Source organism: Syzygium oleosum, unplaced genomic scaffold (assembly GCF_021117445.2).
Source record: "Syzygium oleosum isolate NSW1041296 unplaced genomic scaffold, Sole_v2.1 Sole_v2.11, whole genome shotgun sequence".
Taxonomy (NCBI): Eukaryota; Viridiplantae; Streptophyta; class Magnoliopsida; order Myrtales; family Myrtaceae; genus Syzygium; species Syzygium oleosum.
Window position 1 is genome coordinate 4,862,139 of NW_026607495.1, and position 25,339 is coordinate 4,887,477.

The following is a 25,339-nucleotide window of genomic DNA, read 5'->3' on the forward strand; positions in this document are numbered from 1 at the left end:
GATATAAACCTCCTCCTTTCATGATTCAAAACAATGTGCTCAAGATGCTTCATTGCCAGAATATTACTGAATCCCTAATGTCTCCACCACCTAAATTTCTTTCCACGTTAGTGCAGTACAGGAAAGCAATCTCAAGACATAATTCATGGTGGAACAGCTCAAATCAACATTTGCAGACAACAGAAAACCTGATGAAGTGAGAGCATCTTCAAGAGGAGTGGCAATTGGAAAAAGGGTCAATCATAAGTGGGATAAAAGAGTAGATGACAGGAAGTTCCTCCAGCTGATTCATTGCGCCATCAGTTCTCCTAAAGATTGCAATAAGAAAACCAAGAAAAGGTTTTGAAGAAGTCATATCTCTAGACTATATTACTCCAGTTGCATCAAGCTTTAAGCCGTAAGAAAAAGGGCGAAAAAGACCTCACGATGGTCATCTCGATGAATTGACTCACAGAATAAACAGAATAAACATTCTAGATTCATTTCGATCTGCGAAGACAAACCTTAATGTTCGACCTACCATGGATTTGAATCCCCATAGTGCTCATACTCAACCTGTTCATAATACAATTGACCTTCACTTTGCCTTTCATTTGCATGCGCATAGTAGTGCCCAGAACCCACTTGTGAATCATGCTTTCGTTCAGCATAAGGGTTGGTACTTCCAAACAAAAAATCAGCAGTGCCCTGCCACTGATCTTCATTCCTTCTGCAATATTCTCTATCGGCAATTCGCTCAACTCCGTAGTTTCTCCTGTTGTCCCTAGACAAGCAAGGCCAATACCCGAATACGCCATCGCATATATCCCAAGCATCCAACCCGCAGCCTGGCGGAGCCGGGGGCACCATCCTCTGGAACCCGCCTCCATAAACACCCCAAGGAGAGTAGCCCGAATTCTCATTGTAACTTTGCTCGCTCTCTTCATGATCCTCATGGCGGTGGTCGATATCTTTGCCCGAGTCTTCTTCTGTTTGATGGGAAGAGTTTTGCACTTCCTGATCAATCTTGGCCGGTACGATTTCGCTTCCTGCTCCAGGTTTTCTTGCTTGCTCATCTTCCACCGTAGCAATAGGCAATTCAGGAATTCCGTCTTGAACACCGCCTAGCGCCGGCGCATCTTGAGCCCTTGTGGAATGAGGATGACAGATTTCTGCAGACGGAGGGAGGGGTTTCCCATAAGTGACAGAAGGGTCATACCCACCGCCATAAGGTGTTGGATCATACTCTTCGAAATCAGGCTCATTGAACTCTGTCTTCGAGTAACTAATTGCGAAACTGGTCGACTTCGGATCGTAAGAACCGCTATAGTAGGCATTTGGGTGGATCGTGATCAGGTCAGAGTGGCTGAAAGTGGAGGCAGAGTATGAAAGTGTGGGCTGCGGAGGAACATAGCCATAAGGTGTGTAGTATCGAGCCGGGACCTGATCGAAGAACTCGGTCTCACCATCGGACTTGTAGTCATTGTAAGAAGCGAAATTGCTGGAGGAATCATAAGAAGTCGGATAATATCCGCCATCACCATGGTCCGAGTAAAAAGCGAAATTGCTGGAGGAATCATAAGAATTTGGATGATACCCACCATCACCATGGTCTGAGTCATAGTAATTGTTGTAGTAGAAATTCATCGTGAATTGCTCAGCTTCTACAGCTCGATTAGGGACATTGGCCTCTGGTGTTGAGAGTAAGTTCTTGAAGAAAAGATGATGAAACTTTCCTTTGAGAGAAGAAAGCAACTGGTTGCTTTTGCCAACGTCACACTTATAAGAAATTGGGTGGGATTCTGTCTTTTTGCACCCACCAACCACCCAATGCTTATCTATCGTCACTAGATAGCATCCACTGAATTTGTTTGAGTGCACGTTCGGGAATGTTAAGTGAAAACGGTCTCGCTCGTAACTAATTAGTTTGAACTTTTGAGTGTAAGTAGGTCAAATTGATGGGTTTGGATTTGAGCTTCCTTTTAAAAAATCTCCTTAGGCAGATGATTTGAACTTCGACTGCATTGACCGAATAAGTGGTATGATGGCCGATGATTTAAATGGGTGCGGCCCAACATGTGTGGATCTACATCTTGTGAGTATCTCAAAGAAGGAATCTCAAATGTGACTCCCAATTAAGGTGGCGGATGGTGTCATCCGGCTTCCTGCCAAACGTAGCCGCGCCAAGGCAATTGAGGTAGAGATTGAAGGACAAATGTTGGAGATTCAAGTTGAGAAAACGTCATAGCGCAATGATATATGAATTGAGGAAAAACGCGCGTGACACAGGAAGCTCATGCATAAGGAAGAGTTTTGTTGAGATGCACTTGTTGACCTATCTTGACTTAAATTTGTAACTTAACGTGAATTCAATAAGATACGTTGATGGTTCAGTTTAAAGCTTTCTCCTAACGATCTCTCTAACAAAAGAGACGGCTGCATTGATCCAATAGAATTGCATAACTTGATCCTAGTGTAAACAAGATCAAAATGGAGTGATCTTGTAAAATTCATTTTCAGAGAGAAAGAGAGAGAGACACCCTCACAAGACATACAGTGAGACAATCTCTTACCAATTTCCACAGATTTTTGCAAGTGGAGGGTTGTGCCCATGTGATTTGTCCCTTGATGTTACGACAAGACAAAAGGAGTTTCCAACGTCATCACGATTGGTGAAGTTTTACTTTCGAGGACAACACTCGACAATGAAAGGGATTGAGATAAGAGCGACCTTGGAAAGGGTGCCAACAAACTACCTAAGGAAAAAGACATTTGATATAAGAGCGACCTTGGAAAGGGTGCCAACAAACTTCCTAGGGAAAAAGACATATGATCATTAATTATTTCAACATTATTGCTTTGCGTACGAGGCCTGCCAAGTTCGCCCAAAGATAAAGAAAGACCACCGACTGGGACTCTAAAATCCTGTATAGATAGGCCTTCATGCGACCGAGTCAGTATGACCTTGGGTTATATAGTTCCCCTCGCATTTTCCTAGTGATCTGCTTATCCGAAACTTCATGCTACACATGAAGTTTCATGCTTATTAATACAGGAACTGGCCGATAATACACCAAACTCATTCAAAGGAAATACAACTCCAATCGAGTAATTATGCGTATTCGATTTCGGAAACTTTGACCAAAAAGTAAAATGTGAATACCAATTTCACTTCTTTAAGAAGCAAGTCATTTTAGAAATGATTAATACTACGAAAAATCTCAAACTGGTATACCTGTGACAATTTTACTCAAAACTAATTTTTTTATCATGCAAAACCCCAAACTGGTACACATGTAACAAATTTATCCAAAACTAATTTTTTGACCATAAAAAACCCCAAACTTGTACATTTGTGACAAATTTACCCTCCGTTAGTTTTCATTAAATTGAATTAATACCACAAAAAATCATAAACCGGTACGCCTATGACAAACGGAAGGTAAAACATAAAATCAGTACATCCGTCAATTGTCGCGTGTTATTTAACAAAGCAATTTGACAATAAAATTTAACGAAAATAAACTAAAGGTAAATTTGTCATAAGTATACTAGTTTTGGGTTTTTAGTGGTCAAAAAATTAGTTTAGAGTAAAATTGTCATATACGTACCAGGTTTGGGTTTTTCGCGGTGTTAACCCTTTAAAAAACTTGAGCGGCATCTTGCCAACAAAATTTGCTCAAACCACCACCAATCACAATAGATCCAAGGATCGCCCTCAACTGCTATGTAAGTTGTTTTCAAGATTGCATTTAGGGTTTCTCAATCCCGCCCCAAGATTTTACCGGATTTCTCACTTCATCCCCTGTGTTTAAAATTTCGGGTCCGCTTACCGATGTCAATTGCCACCACTGGCAACTGTTGTTTCCCGCCATCACCCCTTGAACCCCCATCACCTCCACCATCAGTCGGCCTTGGGCCATATACAACTTCCATCTACTGTCAGTCTTGATTGCCATCACTTCCACTCCATCTATTAAGGGCTATACTTTCTCCACTCCTAATTTTGCTAAAACGCTCCTCAGCAAAGTGTCATGACCATTACATCCATTGTGGGTCCAATCTTTCAACATCTTAAGCTTTCCCTTGGCGTCTTTTTTTGGTTTTCTTTTATTGCGGGTCCCACTTTCTTCTCTCTTCATCCCACCTGTCAGCATCTCTTTCTCTCTTGCAGAAAAATTGCCACCATAATCACCCCGTAAAAGCAAAGAACTCAGTGGAATGATGTTTTCTCAGTCTAATTGGTGTCTGTGTTGGAAGCTCTTCTTCATTCAAAACCAAGCAAATATAATACAAATGGGGTATCCTCCTAGACTTTGCACCATCACCAATAGACTTTATTAACTAATATACGAAAATGCATTTGGCATGCCCACCACTTTATCAAGAACCGGAAAGAAAATGGTAAAATGTTTCAATAATCCTACTGAAATGAGAAGAAAATTGAAAATTTTTGGATAAAAACCTTTCATGCTTTACTGAATCCGGACCATAACTAGACCAATATCACAACAGGATATCAAAATGTATATCTTGAAATCATTTTGCCAAACAGATTGCAAAAAAGAAAGAGGTCCACGTCATGAGAACAGTTTGGGGAAATTTTCAATGAAAAGAATACTCAAAATCCATTCAAAAAATCAAATGCAGGCTCTATTCCAACATGGTTAAAGAAATTAGTTAGTTCAATCGTTAGAAGTTAATGGATAAATGCAAAAAAAAAAAAAAAAGAAGGCAAATTTCGAAAACTTTAATCAACAAAATAGCATAAGGAGAAACTCAATAATGCCAAAAAGGCATAAACTTTAATCAGATTCAATAGTAAATAAGCAATAAATCAATACCCATTTTTCCCAAACATAAAAAAAAAAAAAGATGAAAGAAGAAAAAGTACCTTCAAACAACCCATCATAAGGAAAATTACCACATTACTCAACATTAACCAACACTCTGAGTTTAATCAATTTATCCAGCACTCACCATGAAAAACGATGCAAAAACCATCTCAAACATTGAAGAAAAGAAAGTAAAAGGAGAGAGAAAGAGAGAATGATGAAGATTAAGGAAAGTGGGACCCGCAAAAAAGGACACTAAGAGAATGTAAAGGATGCTGAAAGGTGGGACCCACAATGGATAAAATGGTCACAGCATTTTGTTGGGAGTATTTTAGCCAAACTAAGAGTGAAAAAAGCACAGCCCTATATTAATCCCCACAGAAGCCATAACTACAACCAATAATCCACGCCCTCCACCTTTCTCCACCAGTTACCACCTCCAACACTGCCGCCCCATACACCAACTGGGTTTTGTTACGGCACAGCTTCAAACCAATCTACTTCGTCGCCGTCAAAGCATACAATAGAGGAGCCGAATGCCAATGTCGAGGGTATCTGAAACTAAAGATATACCCGTGCAAGCATGACAAATGCAACTGAGATACAAGCAATTTGAAAAACTATACTGATTTCAACACTATAAGGAGACATGCGAGAAGTACTTAGGAAATAACAAGAAACTTTATCTCTGTCCAAACTCAGCAGGAGGAACACAAGAACAAAACGCCATGTTCCTTAGATGGGACCATTGTACTGTCTTCTAAGTTCACAAAGCATGCATCTGTCAATACTTGCTACACAAAAAGGATCTTCCAGTATGAGCCTACACAGACCGAGCATCATCTTTTATCAGCTCAGGACATTGAAGATGTGCAACAAATTATAACAAGGCCGTCCACCGGAAATCAAAAACTTCATGCACCTACGGGAAAACATGAATCAAAAAGAAGATGAATTAAAAGGATTTGCAAAATAATCCTATATGCAGTAAACTTCACGATTGACTGCTTGAAAGAACAGGGAAAATATTGGCCTTCGCCAAGTCATTTAATGAATATAGAGATAACATGACTGATAAGCTCCATTACCTCATGCAGATGATGACTCATTGCTGGTTGCCTCCTGCTTAGGTCTTGGCCTTTGACGCGGTGGACCATCTCTCTTCCTTTCATACCTCCTACTCTCATTTCTATACTTATTTCGAGGCTTTGGCTGGTAAGTAGGATATTGGCAAGGAATGATCTCTCCATTGATGTATTTATCCCCTGAGATCGGTACAGCAATTACAGAGGACAACGTTAAGCTAGAAATTGTTCTCGAAAGGAAAAAGGCACAGAAACTCATATTGAAGAATGTCTCTAGATTAAAAAATTGTGTAAAGTAGTGGACCTCCATAATCCTTGTTCTTCACATCTATGTATGAATCAGGGAGTACCCACAGAACCCCAGGCAGACCTACACAGGACGGAAATCACAAATCGGCAATTAATTCAAAGGAAAATCCGAACAAAAGCTATATTTCTAATTCACACAGTTCAAATATAGTTCCCCACCTTTGAATTTCTCAGACGTGGCTTCATCCACGGTACACTGAAACCCGGTATAGGTTGTGGTACTAAATGCATACATATTCTTCTTGGCCTCCTCCATGCTGAGACAAATGACACAATGTACTTATCAAGAGTCAAAACGCAATCTACCAAACTTCAATCAACAAACTTGAAATTAAACTTGAAACTATATGAAATAGAAAGTGAACCCACATCCCATAATCACACTCAAGAGAAATTAAAGAATGATAAGCAGCAAATTAATCACAACCTCTTGTTTGGTGTTATATTGTAGTAGCGGCCACTTATAACGAAAGACGAGGAGCGAAACCAAACCATTCTCTAGATAGACATTTCTATACTTGAAAAAGATAGTAATCCCATGAATCTCATTTCTTATGTTTCCCTCATCAATTACTTATCCGATCAAACATCCATAACACGGCCTTTTCGGTCATCCGGACTGAAACTTTCTATAAGCAAAAGCGTTCCTCGCAAATTGGCAACTCCCCGGATTTCCACAATAATTCACCTACGTTTCCTTCTATGCAGCGATTCTTCCAAATTCATATGTGCGAATATCGTCTAGACTCAACTTGAAGTACTAATCAAATAAGCATCATCATTCAGCAAATTCCACTCAACAACATTCCAAAATCCACGAAACGCGCACAACATTCCCATCATCAATTGCAGAGAGCACGAAAACCGCAGGAACAAACCCAAATCCCACCACTACAAGCACATCCATGCATAGCTAGAGATAGAGAGAGAGAGAGAGAGAGAGAGAGAGAGAGAGAGAGGGTGTCACCTTCCGAGCACAGTGGCGAGAGTATTGAGGTAAGTGTCGATCATCTGCTCCCGGGTAGGGGCGGGATCCTTGGGGAACTCCATGACGATGAGCCAGTGGTTGTAATCGCAACCGGGGAGCATGATGGTCTCCCTCGGCTCGCTGCTGCTGCTCCTCCTCGACGAGTACTCCCCATCCACGGCCGCCGCCACGAGAACAAGCGGCCCCCGGCCGCCGCCGCCGCGCCGCTCGCCGCTCCGCAGCTCCCGGCGGCGCCCCCAGAGCCCCAGCCCGCCGGAGCCGGCGAGGCGGAGGGCCGGCGACGGGGCTAGCGCCGCCGCCGCGGCGAGGGGAGGGCGCCGAGCCGGGGGAGGGGCTAGGGTTTTGGGTGGGAGGGAGAGGCCGGTGAACGTCGCCATTGCCGCCGTCGAGAGGGGAAGAAGGGGTGAAAAAATGTAGATAAGGCTTTCTTTTTGTGTTTAGGGGAGTGCCGTTTGAACCGGTGTTGAGATATTTTGGTTGAGCTACTTCTCTCTCTTCCCATTTTGTATGGGCTTGGGCTTTGATGGAGATGAAGCTCGAAAAGGCCGAGGGCGGGTCGGGTTCCGGGTCGGGTCGGGTAGAGGTCTCGGGTCCGACCGAGGGGGGAGTGCTCGTGGACCCGGGTCGAGGGAAGAAGTTCACCCCCGAGGTAGGGGGGGCCGTCGAGGTCGACCGAGGGTCCGGATGTCGTGGGGGTCTCGGGTCGTGCACCATGCCCGAGCCCGTTTCTTGAAGAAGTACCTTTCGCGAAATAAGCAAACCTCTATTGGGTGACTTCAATCCGTGAACTTTGTAACAAGGCGAAAATAATGTGTCCGCAAAAGTTCAGCTTTATTATTCGAGCACTGCTAGGTATGCTTAGACCTGTATACGAAATGGCATGCTAAATGACATGACAAAATTCGAACGGGCAATTAAGCAATCGGGCCACCTTCGATGTCTTATAACAGTTTGTCACGTCAATTAAAATACCAAATTTTGTAACCAACATATGGTAAACATGGTATTTCTCTTTTCGTGTTATGCCAAACATCGAAAAAGTGAGGAAAATATTTTTCGATAATTTCATTTGCGCTATAAATGTATGCATTTTCGGGGTTAAGTAGCGGGCCTTGAAGTAGCAAGGATGACAAGCCAGCCGGAAGCCCAATTTTTCAAAGGACAAGGGCAAGTTTCGGGGGCCTTCCAAATTTCATGGCCGGGCCATGTAGTTGTAGTATGAGCATGAGTCGATCTCCTTTATTTTGGACCAACTTTATTTTACATATTTATGAGCTTTCTAATGGCTATCCCAATTAATTTGTTCTGTGCATGCAACCATTAAATTGGCTAAATCGACTATCGAATTGTCCATAAACCAAATTAGGAGTTATCGGCTCTAAGGTGGGGTAGGTTCCAAAAGGAGTCGGTTCCTGATTTTAAGAACCGAGAACCAAATCGGTTGACCGAAAAACGGATTTGAAACTAAACCGGTCGGTTCCCGGGTCTACTTGGGAATTTGCCTTTTTTTTTTTCTGTTTCATTTTTTAATTAATTGCTCTGTCGTGTGTATAATTTTCGCAAAAGTTCTCACTTATGACAACATGATGGCCTGTTTTATGTTGGAATGCTTAACCTCATTATTTTTACCGAAATTTGTCGATTAAGAAACTTGTAGAGTTTGGATTTGAAATGCCAAGAATTGGGAACTGAACCTGTCAAAGCTGGTTACTCAGTTTTTTACCTTTGAACTAAATTGGTTCCCATGTGAACCGGCTTGGAATCCCCTAGGTAAGGCGGGTTCGGTCTGCTTCTCGTGTTGAACCGGCGCGATTACAGGCATGATAACTCACATATTATGTAGACATACACCCGCGTATATATAATAAATATATGGTCGTGATGACATCTCAAAGTGCCATTTATGACGTGCTGTTAACATCCCAAAAACATCTATATACACATAAATAACCGTCCAAACGATTCTGTTGGATTAGTCTTAACTGCTTCAGACAAGAAATCAGTACCATTTCTATATATTATTACAGATTCTTGTGAATTTTCCTCTTACGTAGTTGCTGAGCAAATATGAGCCTAAGCTGTTCTCTGCGTAAGTCAACTGCAGTCCCCACCTAACGCCCCCCTTCGTTTATCCTCTCCACGATCTCCTCTTCATCGATATCTGAAAACCCTAGATCCTTCCTCCCTTGGAGAATTTTCATGTGCGTGAGCGAATGATGTTTGAGAAAAGGACTTTTATATGTATTCGGCTGAAACTCTTCTGCATGCATGGTTGAGTACGTACAAGGATTAGGTGAACATTGCATCACATGATGGGTACGAAATGAAAGTTTATGCAGGTCGAGAAAATATATGCATAACTAAACTACAGATACGTCAACGATGTGTTCCGAGCCACGAAAAGAAACTGTGCAAGATTAAGGGAGAAAACTAGATTGGAAGACTGCTTTTTTGTCGATTATTTCATGAATAGCTTCATTAATAATCCGACTTTAGTCATGTTGAAGTCTGTTCAAGACGGTAACAGAACTAAAGGTCTCGTATATATGTGATTTACACATCGTCTAATCACTTACATAGAGGTTTTCACGCTTATAATCTCAGGGATAAATCTTTTTGCACTCAAGTAATCCAACTGCTATAAAGTATTCCCACTTGGTAAATGTGTTCTAACCAAAACATTTGGTACCACTAACCCTGATTTGAACTGTTTCATCAATGTTTTGGAATCATAAGAGCAGTTTTGACCCTTGTTTTTTTCTGTGGGTCTCTTGGAGTATTGCTCTTGGAGGGAAGCAATTGACTCTAATAACAGGATTAGCAGTTATGTCAGGTAATGTTGACTTGAAGGGACAGTGATATCTGCTCTTTATCACTTCATGAGATATTTCTGAGTCACATGAGTACAAAAAGTTGTTGCACATATCCCTGCTCTATGTTTGTTTCTGTATGTCTCTATTGTCGAATAGAGCAAGTTCACTTAATCATCCCAACTTCACCAAATTCCCAAAACCCAAGCATTTGGAGAGTCATCAACTGTGACTCATTAGCAATTTTGCAACTTGTCCAGTGACCTCATTCCGTGATTGTGAAATGATCATTAACTTCCATCAATGTGGAGTTAAAGACTCAGTTAACAAAATGGACAATGTAATTAGAGGGAAGAACCATAGAAACAATGTCAACTACTCATACATCCTCCCTATGGTAACCCCAGATAGTTATCAAAGGGGGTCACTTCTTTCCACCCTTATGCATATAAAAAATATTATAGCAAATCGAGGGGGCAGGGAACCAATCAGAAGGTGTGGGTATACAATTATAGAAGTTAAAATGACTAGTGTTGATAGTTATGGATATAGCATAATGCACTATTGTGTAGTGCTGTTGGTCCCTCTATGTTTGCCCGAAAATCAAAATCGCCCCTTGACCTTTTTTTTTATTCAAAACTGTCACTATACTCTTTAAAATTTGCCACTGTGGTGTTTTGGTAATAATTTTTCTATAGTCGGTCGATTTTAGCTGACGTGGAGAACTGGATTGCTAAGTCAGACATGAGATTAAATTTGTCCTATTTGGATTCATAAAATTATTTTTTTGGGCATCGTCACATTAGCCAACATAAGTTCATACACACACACACACACACATATATATATATATATATATATATATATATATATATATATATATATATTTGGAGCTTGCGGCCATAGTTGAGCAACTATGGCCGCTAGACCTTTTTTGAGCTTGTGGCCATGGTGGCCTCTCGAGCTCGGGCATGGCTGCTGGAGCTTCTCTAAACTCGTGACCATGGCTGATGGAGCTTTGTCAAGCTGAGGGTGGCTAGTCGAGCTTCTCCGAGCTTGGCCATGGCCACTTGAGCTTCCTACAGCTCGATCATGGCGGCTTGAGCTTCGTTGAGCTCATGGTCATGGCGACCAGAGCTTCTTTGAGCTCGGACCATGTCTGCTCGAGCTTTGTTGAGCCATGGTACATAGAGCTTTGCCTATTTCGGGGCCAAGGCCACTCAAGTTTCTTCGAGCTCGCGACCATAGCTGCTGGAATTTTTGCATATATTAAGATATTAGATTTTGTGGGCTTTAGTTTGGATTTGGTGGGGTTTGACTTGAAGAGAAAGAAGATGCTAGTTGCACAGAGAGAAAGAGAAAGTCAATATTAAAATAAAATAAAAATCTAAGTCAACATATTTCTAACGCGTTAATTCGTGCCAACAAGTTTCCAACAACGTAAAAACCATGTCGACAGACTCTATCCCAAGATCGATCCAAGAAAGAATGGTGACACTTTTTAGAAAGTATAAGATGGTTTTGCACCGAAGAAAGTAGAGGGGCGGCTTTGAAGTTTGGACAAAAGTACAGGAACCAACGATAATATTTCACCGTTTTATATGTGATGTTCAGCTCATACGTTGCGGGCGGTGGGCTATCATCACCATTTTTGTACCCATCTATTTCTTTCACCCATTTAATGATCACATTTGGATCGTATGCGCACGAGGACTTAAGGGGGGTGGGGGGACGAGTGGCAGCAATTGTTACGCTGAGAGGCCAGCTGTGGCTTTGCCAAAGCCGAGCGACGGCACCACCCGGGGGTTGTGTTGAGATCGAGAAAGAGTAGGCTTTTTTAGCATGTAACGTAAATGTATCAGTTCTTTAGGTGATGAGAAAATGGCCCTTACCCTTTCATGAATCAATAGTCACTCTTTGAAAACAAAAAATTACAGTGCTCGAATATGCAAATGTTTTTTTTTGGGTTCAATCCACTTGTTTCCATTAAAATCAACCAATCCATGAACATAACATGCCTATTTGTGGCATCTTATTAGAATAGAATGATCAAAGCCCCACCATTTCAAAAAGCCTAAACAATGGGAAGAGCCGAAATCAAGTAACACTTCCAAATTGGAGACAGATGGGTCTCTCCCTGATTAGTCATCGAAGAAGCAGCAACATAATTAAGGTTGTGCAAAGAAGGCATATGATGACCCACGCTCACACTCAAATGTCCCAAAACACACTTTCAAACCTAGAAAGAAAGAATGAAATTCTCTTGGTGGGGACATCATGAGATGTGGGACCCAGTTAGGGAGGAATTAAAGAAATTGCAAGAGGAGGATGATCAATGCCAGTACTCAATCATATCCCTTTGTCAACCCTACCAAGGAGGAAGAGACTTGCTTTGGGGGCGACACAATCCACAAGTTCCATGTAGTTAATGATTACAATTACTTGTCATTCTTTGGAAGATAGACCCTCTCTCTTGGGTGGAAAATGTTTGGAAACTTTCAAGTTTAAGAAGTCAAATTGCACATATGTGGGAGAGAGAGAGAGAGAGAGAGAGAGAGAGAGAGAGAGAGAGAGAGAGAGGGAGGGTAGGTGAGCTTGACAAGGATTTCAACAGGTGACCAATGATGAAGAGTTAGACACCAATAATAACTCCTAAAACAATTAGGGTAGGGAGATAAGGATGCGAGAAAGGCAAGTCTGCTAACCCTAATGCCATCTTTAATTATATCCTCACTTAGCATGGTGGTTAGTTTAAGAACATAAAGCCAATCACATCACGGAACCGCCTGATGCGTGTTCTCTATTAAAATAAATAGCAAACAAAGCAATCTATAAAAAATAACACTTCTACACGGAGCAAACTCAAGGACATCTAAAACAAACGCGTTCAGCTTATCACTTATCCAATTTGATCTGCCCAAAGGTCCTCGAGTACAAATAATTTCATATTCCAACAACTCAATCAAATTTCAGCTAGCATATTACCTAATTCGAGAATAGTGGAGGATTTCATTAGGCCAGAAATTACTAGCTTATGGTCAGTTTTCTGTCTTTGAGATACATTCGTGTACATACTTATTTCCGGGAATAAACTCAAACATAATTGACCAAATGCAAAGAAATCTCATATTTGGATAATCAATCGAAATTTGGACATTCATTTTATCTAATGATGAACCCTAGACTCTCTAAGCTAAAGGAGTTGTTTTCTAAATATAGATCTCTCGTTGGACTGAAAAAGTATCTAAAGTAGGACACGATACTTAGTGGATACTAGCGTGACACTTGACTTATATGTATACATTTTGACATGCCAAGTCGTTATTAATTTAATTTTTTAAGGGTGGTAGACTTGGAGGATGTTTGCTACAGTTTTTCCTATAGGAATTTCAACCGTGAAAAGAATGACATAATTTTTAGGGTAAATACTACAAAAAATCTCAAACTATGCCCACTGTGACAAAAATACCCTGAACTTTTTTTTTCGGGTCACCAACAAACCTAAACTTTACTACTGTGACACAAATACCCCTAACCTTTTTTTTGGCATGAAAAAACCCAAACTTATACATGTGTAACATATATACCCTTTTTTTTTAGTTCCATCCAGGATATATTTGTCATATTTGTATAAATTCGAAGTTTTTTATGACAAAAAAAGTTTAAGGTATTTGTGTCACAATGAGCAAGTTTATGATTTTCTATGACAAAAAATAAATCTAGGATATTTTCTTAACATAGACCACTCGTTGTACTGAAAAAGTATTTAAAGTAGGACACGATACTTAGTGGATACTAGCGTGACACTTGACTTATATGTATACATTTTGACATGCCAAGTCGTTATTAATTTAATTTTTTAAGGGTGGTAGACTTGCAGGATGTTTGCTACAGTTTTTCCTATGGGAATCTCAACCGTGAAAAGAATGACATAATTTTTAGGGTAAATACTACGAAAAATCTCAAATTATGTCCACCGTGACAAAAATATCCCGAACTTTTTTTTCATGTCACCAAAAACCCTAAACTTTACTACTATGACACAAATACCCCCAACCTTTTTTCTGTCATGAAAAAACCCAAACTTATACATGTGTAACATATATACCCTTTTTTTTTAGTTGGTATATTTGTCATATTGGTATAAATTCGGAGTTTTTTATGAAACAAAAAAAGTTTAAGGTATTTTTGTCACAATGAGCAAGTTTATGGTTTTTTATGACAAAAAAAAAATCTAGGGTATTTTTGTCATAATGAGCATAGTTTGGGGGGTTTTTTTGCCATATTAACCCTAATTTTTATAAGGTGTTGATCAAAAACTTTATGATCACAATATCTCCAAAGCAACAATAGCTTTCAGCAGTTTTTAAGAAACCGTTACGCACAGGTTTAGCATGGGGTAGTTGTAAAGCATGCACTAAAAAACATACGGGTTACAATCACGTAAAAGCCATAATTATACAAGAGGGGCTCGAAATCACCTAATCGAGGGCCATTCAAAACTTCATAAACGGAATCGAAAATTATCGATAATACAATTCGATGGGAAGTAACTCCACGAACGACAACCGACCCGCTCACCTCAAATGCGACGTCGGCTCTCCTCTTCGCAATTAAATAAATAAATAAAAAGGACGGTAACTTTTCTTTTCTTTTCTTTTCTTTTCTTTTTAAATCTCGAGTGGGCATTTTTCTAATTTGCAATCATTCCTCTTGTGAAAACTTTTTGGTGTTTTACAAAACATGTGGATCATAATAACATGTCCTAACCTTAAAAAACAACTCGAGTTTAGCAATTTCACATTTTCGCATGGTCCAACCCGTGGCCACATGAAATGACAACACTCGTGTGCCCCCCCTTGCCCTCCTGTTCTTTTTTTTGTTTTATTCGAACTCGCCTATCGTGCCGCCACGTGGGCCCTCGCACGTGTCTCTCGGTCGACATCGATTGGCACGTGAGTGCAGCCCGAGTTGGTCTACACGTGTCTCCCTGTTGTTTGTCACCTTCCCACGCCTCATGATGACACCAGCATGACTTCATTAAATGAAACGTTTTAAGGTTCACCTCTAATTACCTCATAATTTAGGATCCGAAATTCTCTTTTAGTGAGGTCATAAAACCGCATTCGAAACAATTAATCACTCCTTAATGAAATTAATTTGTGCATTGTGATATTACAGTACGAGAAGATTCTGTTGTTAAGTAATGAAACTCATATTTTGATTGCGACGTGTGATATATCTTATACATTAAATGCATTTTTCTTGAAACAGATGCTAAATTTCAAAATTTTGAGATAGATCTTTTAACTTTACCGACCCATTTTTATTTTAGAGAAATCGTTTTCATAAAGTAATTAGGGTATGAGTCTATGATGCGAGACGAACGTATTACTTGTAATGCACATAGCAAATCCATAACCATCAATGATGTTTATAAAAATATTTGAAACCACGTTATGAACCTCCCATAAAAGGATTCTCATTTCGACGTTTATGTAGAGGTTTTATACGTTGAACTCAATCTATCTCGATCACCATAATCTACACATGTAGTTACTTATGAAAATTACCATTAGTAACGATTACAATGATAAGTTAGGTCTTGTATAAAAAAATTATATATATGTACATGTATATACACACATCCTTTGTGCCAATTATTAATCATGAAAGTAATTCAATTCATCTCCAACCTCAACAACTAGATCTAGAATCTCAAACCATTTTTCCCTCTTAATAATGTGAGAATTGACACATTTTAAGAAAACCCCTTTTGTGCTAATATGCAAAATCATTTGAATTGTACGATTAATGTGATTTTACTTAGGCTTTATTTGTTTCACGAAAAACAAATGATTTAGAAAACATTAGCCTATAAATGACCACTTGTATCGGTTATAAAAATAAATGAACGAAAAACGAAAATGTTTAGATATAAATTGTTGTCGATAATGAAAATATTTTTCATTGACTAATTATTTCAAGCGATACAATAGATTATTTTTAGGAATATATTTTTTAAATCATTCATTTTTCGCAAAACAAACGAAGACTAATATTAAGATAATATTAATTCATGATGTGATTATTGAAGTGAAAGGAGTGGTATATATACATGTAAGGACACGAATTGGTGGAGAATTGTCCTTAAAGAAGGGCAATTTTTGTTTTTTGTCCTTTTTATCAGTCTTTGCTCCACATAATTGCATTGTTGAACAACTCTCTCTCGGGAGATGGTATGAGGAGTCATGAAACATGACATGAACAACTAGGTAAGGGACAAAATGGTCAATTTCTGCGAAGAGGCAACATTCCGTTGGGCACAACAAGACAAGTAGAAGTTTCCAAGTAGTGGATGGTGCCAGCTAGTTATCATCCATTTGCATTGAATATGTATATATATATGTATGTATATATGTATATAAATATGTATGTATATATGTATTCTATCAAGATAAAATAATTCAAAATCGACTAAACTCTCAAAAGCTAGGGTTCCCATCCCAATTCCATGATTTTGGAGGACAAGATTGTCTCTACACATTTTCTTGATTACATCCTTATTTAGTTCGTACGTAAATGTCACATAATATATATCCTCTTTGTTGGTAAGATAACATAAAGATAGGAAAAGATAATATCTGATATTGTCATTATTTCACATAAAAATCATACATGAATTTAATTCGCTCGCCTACATACGTGTACTTAGCTTCTAAAACTAAAACGTGCAAGCTCAGCGTAATTAAAGAGAAATAATATTTAGCGGGCACGACACAAACTTAGTGGTATAATTTAAACAAAACATAAAGGAGTACATTTCGTACTTGCACACTTTCTTACTAATGAAATGACTTGTGTAGCACAAATTTTGAATTTTTTTTTAGCTTTTAACTAAAGTTGTATTATAATTTATTCAAACTCCGTGTGCTGGATGGATATATGGTTGGTTTCATGAATGAGTGGTTATGAACTATGATTTGGTTAGTTTTTTTTTTTTTTTTTTATGTTGGGTATGATCACCTTGAATATTAACTAGAGAATTTGATAAGAGTAGATATTAAACACATAAGTTATCTCGATAAAGGAAGGTTGTTCATAATGCCATAAAAAATTACACTCCATTTTCCTTGAGCTTTAGTCCCCATAGGAGACCATGCAATGAGTTTTTGTTACGAAGTGAAATGTGACCGAATCACAAAATTTCATTCCATTTGTAATCGGGCATCATTTCATAAGAACTTTACGTGAAATTGAGGGTTCCCCCTCTCTTAAACATGTGAAATCTTGAGTCGAAAATCACTGGCGTAATGGATTTTATCGTGATAGAGGTTCAAAGATTCGTGAGATATTGCTATGTCTAGTAACTTTAGAGCTTATGTCTTATAATAACCACAAGATTCAGATAGGAGTATTTCATGATCTGAAGTTTGAAGTTTTTTAAATCAAATGGCTGGGTGGTGTTATTGTCAAGAATTTGATTGGTCATACATCTCTTCCACTAATTTACAAGTTCTTCCATCTGTTGCACATTTCATCCACATGTTTCAAGCTTTCCTCATCCAATTGAACTTTTCAGATGTGGTGGAGATACTGAAATCATATTCAAGATAAAAACACATCATATTTATAGTTAATGTTGTAAGTAAATAAACGATCATTGTGAGAGCACAGTAGCCGGATGGTGAAGAATTTACTCACATCTACTACGGGATTACAAATTCGATACGTGTTATGAATAAACCTCTCGATAGTTTGTTTCGTGAACACTTGCCATATTTCGCGCAAAGCGACCCTACGCCTTTCAATATGCCGGCGTAACTTTGATTGACGGCTTGTCAATCTCAGATCTTTGGATTTGGAAAGAACCGGAGAGATTGAAGTCCCTTGATCGACTTTTGTCGAGCCAAATTCTATATGGACGTTGGATATACAAAGTTCGAAATATTCTTAAGTACCCTCACTGTCCATTCCTATCCTTATCCTCATATAAAAAAAAAAAGGATCCGACAATCTAGAACTCAAAAGTTTATTTCATGTGATATTTACTTTGGCCTTTTCAATTTTTTTTTCAATCAAATTCCTCTGCGCGCACACCTCAAATTTGCTTAGTTCCGAACGACTCGAAGCTTTCGCCGCGGGCAAATACCGTCACGTTAATTCACATATAATTTTTTCCGCGGAGCTTAAAATTCAAATATCATTTTACATTTCCATGATAGGAAAAAATGAGGAAAAAGAAGAGGGAATTGCTTTTCACTTCTTCTTTTTTTTATAGGTAAGGGGAATAAACAAATCCCCCATCAAAACGAACTTGTGGTTGAGAATGAAAGGAGGGGGCCCCCAACCCAACACGAGTGCCGTACACGAACAACTTGGCCGGAAACGCACGGTCAGTCGCCGTTTGACTGCTTTTTCACAACCCCCGCCGAGCGGGCCCCGCCCCGCCCCGCCCCGCCCCGGCCGCGGCACGCGTGCACGCCGCCCCTGGGCCCCACACGTTGACCCCGTCGAAGCTTTTTCTCAACAAGAGCATGTCGTTGTTGTTGTTGTTCTTGCGTTTGATGAGTTCTTTTCTTCCTCGACACACGCATGACCATTATCATCTTAATTAATTTCCATGGTTGTCGAAGCTAACGGTTTTTCCGTTTCTCTCGTGTTGCGCAGTTGCTTGTTTTCTAGGGATAAGAGATATCAAGAGCGTCATAATTTTTGTACAGTACTTACTTGAGAGCCGAAGTTTTTTCTTGGACCACTTGAGTATCGTGGCTTTTGAAAAAAAAGAAAAACGTTCACTCATGTGCGGTAACTTTCAATTGATCACCTGAGTACTTTAAATTTTTAATACCGTTCACTCGAGTGTTGGAAATTCGACGTGGCATGGCGCTTGTGGTGAACGTTTTTTAAAAACTTACGGCACTCAAGTGATGGATTGAGAAGTTGTATGGTACTCAAGTGATTGAAAAAACAAAATTTATGATAGTAAAGTAAGCCCCGTACATATTATGATACTCAAGTGAACGACGCACAAATATTATGACACTTGTGATATCTTTTTTTTCCTTGTTTTATTCTTTGTCTAGGGTCTTCACGACCCTAGAAAAAGTTATGGCACTTTTTCCGTTGTTTTCATGACCCTAGGCTAGGCTTTACCTCGGTAAATAGCAAGAACATGTTTTCGTTAGGGTTATCAACTGTGCGACAGCCACAAGATTGATTCCGAAAAAATAGCCATTAAAACATGAACAAAGAGTATTCATGGCTCGATTATCAAGACCTGCATCTACATTGAGAAACCGAGAGAGCGAAACAGGATATATATGACCTATCTTGAAAACATGCGGAATAATAGGGTTACAAGTAGGTGAAAGATCAGAGAGGAAGTGTCGGGATTCGAGCTCTTGACCCGAGCTTTGATACCCAATTAGACAAAATGTCTTTAACCATTTGTTCCAATCTTCTAACCCTATCCGAATAGGATATATACGATCTATCTCGACAAACACCATATTATTCTCTTCAATTTGAAAGGATTCACTCAATTTAACGCAATATCGGTAGACTGTTATATATACGCGTGCTGCCGTAACTTGATGCATAGAGTTCTTGATGAAAGATTCATGCAAAGTTCCGCAAAAAAGAAGGAAGTATACAGGAATTTAAGAACATGATCTCATGTTTATAGCAATTTGATGACACTAGGAACGGGTGTAGTTGTTTGGGGAATGACGAAACCCTTCTTGCTCTTGTTCTAGTTGAGCTTCTAGATATTCAATTATAATTTAGTAAACTCCTACTACGACACAATTTATAGCGCGTCGATATTAAGGAGGGAAATAAATAAATTTTTAAAAAAAAACGGCACCTTAAAGAAAGGTTAATTCAAAAAAATTAATTATGCGTTGACCTCTGAAGATCAGATATACAGAATGTTAGGCTTACGAGATTGGACGTTAGCGAGTTGACCCCCAAAAAAAAAAGAGTCGGTATTGACTTTTTTGGTCTCTACCCAATCCTTCTTCTCGATGGCTGATGTCTTCAACGGCAGACGTAGAGAAGGTTGACCCTCCAGCCATGAGATTTTCTTCATTATACTCTATTGCATCATTCAACCAATCTCTCAAGAGCCTCATAATTATATAGATATATATTAGGTGATGCTCCATGATGTGATGAGTTAGATCAGGAAAGAGAAACAAACATTTCAATAACGTTTGGCAACATGTGTGCGGCTGTTGGAATAATTGTCCTCGAGTTTGAAGGCTAACGAATCTCGTGGGATTAGTCGGGAGTCGATGAGGTGATCAGGATTTCGCAGCTCGAAGAACTTAAAGATGTTGTGTTTCATACTAGTTTTGCACGGTTTCCTCACATGGACGGTCTGAATATGAATGTGGTGTTCTAAACTGGACTTGTCGTTGGGTCCGCACATGCTCGCTCGAGTCAACCGGGTCTGATCATTTTATGAATAAAAGCTAGATGTTTTCTAAATCATGGGCAGGGTTGGATAAGAACTTCCAGGCTCGAGTTTATTCGACCAGTTCAAGCCCGACCATTGATCAGGTCTATTGTAAGTTGGCTTACGATGTCACCTTAATTAGCATAGGCACGAAACCAAAACGAAAATAGAAAGATGATAGCCAAAATGAATGGACACAACCAAGTTGGTTGCTCTATGTTAACTTTTTCTTTGAGACGAATTGGGTGTAGATTGACCTTCTTCCCCCTTAAAATCCTATGATATCTTATGCTTATTTGGTGAGAATTACAAGCAATGGCTATAGTTTCGTTTGGTTCAACACGTGAACCGTTGACAAAATCCCTTTTGAGTTGAAAAAGGAGTGTGTGTATGTCAAAGCTTGGAGTGTTAAATATAGTCTATGGTGCGTCTTGTCCCCTGCAATTTCCAGGAAAAAGCAGTGCCCATTTGCGCTTCACCTAACTTGCTTGTTACTTCTTAATGCCTCTAGGGTCAACTATCTCAATTCTCAAAGTTTCCATCTATCAAATATTGAAAAATAGAAGCCAAAAGTGCATGAATGGGTTAGTGAATTATGTCTCCTTATATTTTCTTTAGGCATGCTTGTAAACAGCCCTAGTCTCATTCTAAATCAAATTTTATCTGCGGATCACTATACGCCGATTTACTGAAATAATAATCTTCACACAAGTACTGTTGATCTTACCAATATTACTTTGTTTGATCACTACAATCTTTCTTATTATGCATGTGCGAGGAAGTCAATTTATACTTTCTTCACGGTTGACGGACCTAATATAATATATAAATCGGTAGGGATAAGCGAGACTTTGATTAATTCGTTTTCTGGGTCTCAGCAATTTAGATAAGTAGTCAACAAGAGTGTGATTTGGTTTCCTTAAGTTGACTCTAAACCTAATCAAACACCAGTGTCAGTTGACTATTTATGCCTAACAATGTCATTTAGTAATGCTAATTACAGAAATACAGTGGACTAGCCTAATACATGCTGAGCCTAACATATTCCTTTCCAACTTGGTCCTCATGATGAGTATTGACTCTCTCGTTGACCGAGGTCGAAGTTCCCGCGTTAATCTAAAGTAAAGGACACCTCATTCATCAACCTGTTGTTACCCTGTACAGTAGACTTTGTTCTTTGTACCTGGTCAAAATAGCAGGCGGTTAATATCACGAAAAAATTTAAATTAATACATATTTGATAAATTTATGTCAAATTAATTTTTTTATAACTAAAAATCCCAAACTGGTTCATCTGTGATAAATTTATCCCAAACTAATTTTTTGATCACCAAAAATCCAAAACTGATACTTTTTAAATATTTTTATCCTCCATTATTTTCTGTTAAATTGGATTAATACTACGAAAAATCACCAATTTGTACATCTGTGACAGACGGAGGGTAAAACCTCAAACTGGTACACTTGTCGACTGTCATATGTCTTCTAACTCATCTATTTAACGAAAACTAACGGAGGATAAATTTGTCACAGGTGTGTCAATTTAGAGTTTTTGATGGTCAAAAACTTAGTTTGGGATAAATTTGTCATAATGTACCAATTTGAGATTTTTCATGATATTAACTTAATAGTGGAATAAAGGTCGAAGTTGATGCGCCAATCTGAAGTAAAAGGACTCCTCATTCATCAACCTGCTGTTACCCTTTTGCTTAAAATAGTGAACTATTGTTCTTTATACCTGGTCCAAATAGTGGAATATATTTTGCGCTATGATTAGGAAGGAGTTAATTTGGAATTAGAAAGTGAAAAAAATAGAAAACAAAATATGAACTGAAAAGAACAAGCAATAAGCAAACTGTGAATTTGGAACCCCATAGGAAAAGTGTTAGAAATGTCATAAACCTATTGCATTTGTGCTAATTTAGTCCTGGTGCAATTAAGTCATTTTGGTTAATTTTGGCCGGATATTGCTGACGTGGACGCCGGTCGGCCTACATGGCACTGCTGGCGTTGACATGGACAACTTTAAATAATATTTTAATATTTTTCGAATTATTTTTTTTTTTAATCTTTTTTTCTTTTTTTTCCTTCCTTTCCTTCTTCCTCTAGCCGGCCAAAGGCCAAAGCTGGTGAGGTCAACCTTGCCAGCCATTGTCAAGGCTTGCCCTCGCCGGATGGCTGCGAGGGCGCCTTGCGCTAGGCTGGTGAGGCTCGCCTTCACTGGATCTAGCGAGGTTCAAGCCTCGCCGGCCCTAGCCTCTGGCCGGTCATTGGCTTGGCAACCGGTTGGAGGTAGAAGGAAGAGAAGGACAAAAAAAAAAGGAAAAAAAAAAGAATTTTTTTTAAAAATAAATAAATATTTAAAAAAATATTGTTAAAAGTTATCCACGTTAGCGTCGGCGATGCCATGTAAGTTGGCCAACATCCATGCTAGCAATATCTGGCCAAAATTAGCTAGAAATACTGAATTGGCACTATGTTAAAAAATTTAGGACTAAATTGGCACAAATGTAATAGATCTAAGACTTTTTTCACAATTATCCCCCCAATATAGTTAGCTCAAGAAAGTCACAAAGTCATTTGTCGGCCCTAAGTATGAAATTTGAACTGAGAAAAAGTTTTAAGTCCTGATAAGCATGGCTTGAATGAGTATAAAAGGCGAATGACATACAAAAGAATATCAAAGTTATACAACTCTTGGGTGGCACATGTGAAAAAGACAAATGGTCAATGATTCGTTTGTTTCGGGAAAATTTTGATATTTCGGAAAATGTTTTTTAAGAAGTTAATTTTTGGATAAATGACAATATTTTTTGATATTTTGTTGAAATCTGAAAATGAATTGGCAATTATTTTCCATCAATTAGCAAGGAGAATTTGTTTTTATTTTTTAAAGAGACATTTACCATTCATGTGATATAAAGGCTACACATGTTATATCATCGGATTTGAAAAAAATTATTTTCAAATTACATTTTCATAAGTACCTTTATATATTGTAAACAAATTTTTTTTCTCTTACGGAACCTAGACTTGAGTTCTTAGGTCCAAGCCCAGCCTTGGGGTACTCAAGGACAGGTGTCGGGATCCTAGACCTAGCCACATGGGATCCGATCTTGGCCGTTTGGGTCCCGGGGGCTTGGGGATGACCGCTGAAGACCTAAGCACGGGCGTGAGTTCTTAGGCTCGGTCTTGAGGGATCCGGCCTCAAGCACGAAGGACCCTGACCTAGGTGCTAGGGACTAGTCCCCAGCCTCAGGGGACTCTGGCCCAGTTGTCGAGATCCCTAAGCCCGGGTGTCAGGCTTTCTCAAGCCCACTCACTGGGATTCTAAGCACGAGCACAGGGGACTTAGGCTTGGTGGACTCGAGCAAGGGAGCCGAGTATTTAGGCATGTGTGCCAGGGATCCGGGTACTAGCATCGGGGTCTCGGGCTTGACCTCGAGGGACTTGGGCCCAACCCTTGTTTACCCGAGTCCGATCACCAAGGAATTGAGCTCAGCCTCGATGAACCTGGGCTAGGACACCAATGACTTAGGTGCAAGAGCCGGATACCCAAGCAAGGCCACTAAGGACCTACGAGATCCGAGCATAGGCACTAAGGTCTCGAGCTCGGCCTTGAGAGACCCGCGTCCAACCTCCATGGAATCGGGCCCGATCTTGATAGTCCCAGGCGCAGGGACCTGTGAATTGGGTGCGGGAGCTAGGTACTTAAGCACGGGCATGGGGTCGGGCTTGGCCTTGAGGTACCAGGCCAGACCTTTGTGGACCCGAGCCCGACCTCTAGGACCTAGGCCTAACCACTGAGGACCCGAGCACAAGTGTTGAGATCCCCTTACCCAAACGCCGAGGTCTTTGAGCCAATTGCTAATATCTAGTTATAGTTTCGAAATTTTGATTTTTAAAAGAGAAAATTAATATTCTGGAATTAAGCAAAAATTTTCCGTTTGATTTATTTTCCTAATCGATCAAAATGCCGGAGCCAAGAAAAATAAGGATAATGTTTTCCTTACCCCAAGTCAAGTGGTGCCTTGCACAAGCTAGTTGCCAAACAAAGACAAAGTAAATCAAGTCGTGAAGTTAGCAAATTACATATGTATATTCTTTCTCATTAGTTTAGGAAATGCAAATGCCAAAAGATAAGATTTGTTAAGGTGCACGTGTGAGGGGTATTAGCAAAGTCCTATATCAGAGATTGTGTGGTGTAAAATAGTTAATATATCCTATTTAGCTCCTCACTCATATATTTAAGTTTTTGAGTAAAAATGTATCCAACTTGATATATTAATGGACTAGGACTTAAGCTCTCTCTTAGTAATTTTCCCTAGCGAAGGTGTCAAGCTTCCGTTGTGCACCCTTAAATTGGTTTCACAACCGATAGTTGATTGTGGTAGACTCTCAATATGTGCTGGCGTCTGATTACTATCTCAATGAAAGAATCTTGAATACGACTTCTGAATTAGATTGTACGTGAGTTGAATCTGTGTCACTAGTAGCGGAGAAGATTTCATTATAGTTGTTGTGTGAATATAGCTTAGGGAGCTTTTTCAGATTGGTTGTGGTAGGCAACTCGGAGTTGGAGAAGCTGGGCCGTAAGATAGTTTTTCTCTACGGTGAGTTAGAGGAGCAAATATACATGCATTCATCAACTAAAGGGATATGTCACTTAGGAATGGAAGATAAGGTATGCTTGCTTGAACAATCTTTATATAGCTAGAATAAAGTAGTCTCTAAGACAATGGTATTAGAGTCGATAATTGATTGGCAGTAGACTCTCAATATATGTAAGTGATTCGTGACTATGTTAGTGAAGCAGTCTTGTCACATTGGAATAATTGAGTTTTCTTTTGAAGAGAAGAATCTAAGAAGAG

At 39.3% G+C, this 25,339-nt stretch overlaps 2 protein-coding genes across 4 annotated transcripts; both read right to left on the reverse strand.

Moving 5' to 3' along the window:
• Positions 1-24: 24 nt before the first annotated feature.
• Positions 25-1,806, reverse strand: LOC115673881 (uncharacterized). The gene is made up of 2 exons (XM_056315837.1): positions 504-1,806; positions 25-308 (listed from the first exon to the last, which is right to left on the reverse strand). Exon 1 carries the CDS (start codon positions 1,624-1,626, stop codon positions 517-519), a length of 1,110 nt encoding a protein of 369 aa, XP_056171812.1. The 5' UTR covers positions 1,627-1,806; the 3' UTR covers positions 25-308; positions 504-516.
• Positions 1,807-2,685: 879 nt separating this feature from the next.
• On the reverse strand, positions 2,686-7,654 carry LOC115673840 (multiple organellar RNA editing factor 9, chloroplastic). Of its 3 annotated transcripts, none has more exons than XM_056316210.1 (5): positions 7,176-7,654; positions 6,368-6,465; positions 6,204-6,269; positions 5,903-6,079; positions 2,686-3,002 (listed from the first exon to the last, which is right to left on the reverse strand). In XM_056316210.1, exons 1-4 carry the CDS (start codon positions 7,571-7,573, stop codon positions 5,904-5,906), a joined length of 738 nt encoding a protein of 245 aa, XP_056172185.1. In that variant the 5' UTR covers positions 7,574-7,654; the 3' UTR covers positions 2,686-3,002; position 5,903. The 3 variants fall into 3 exon arrangements, with proteins under 3 accessions (XP_056172185.1, XP_056172184.1, XP_056172183.1); XM_056316209.1 differs by lacking the exon at positions 2,686-3,002 and adding an exon at positions 5,477-5,637; XM_056316208.1 differs by lacking the exon at positions 2,686-3,002 and adding an exon at positions 5,477-5,736.
• Between the last annotated feature and the right edge of the window lie 17,685 nt (positions 7,655-25,339).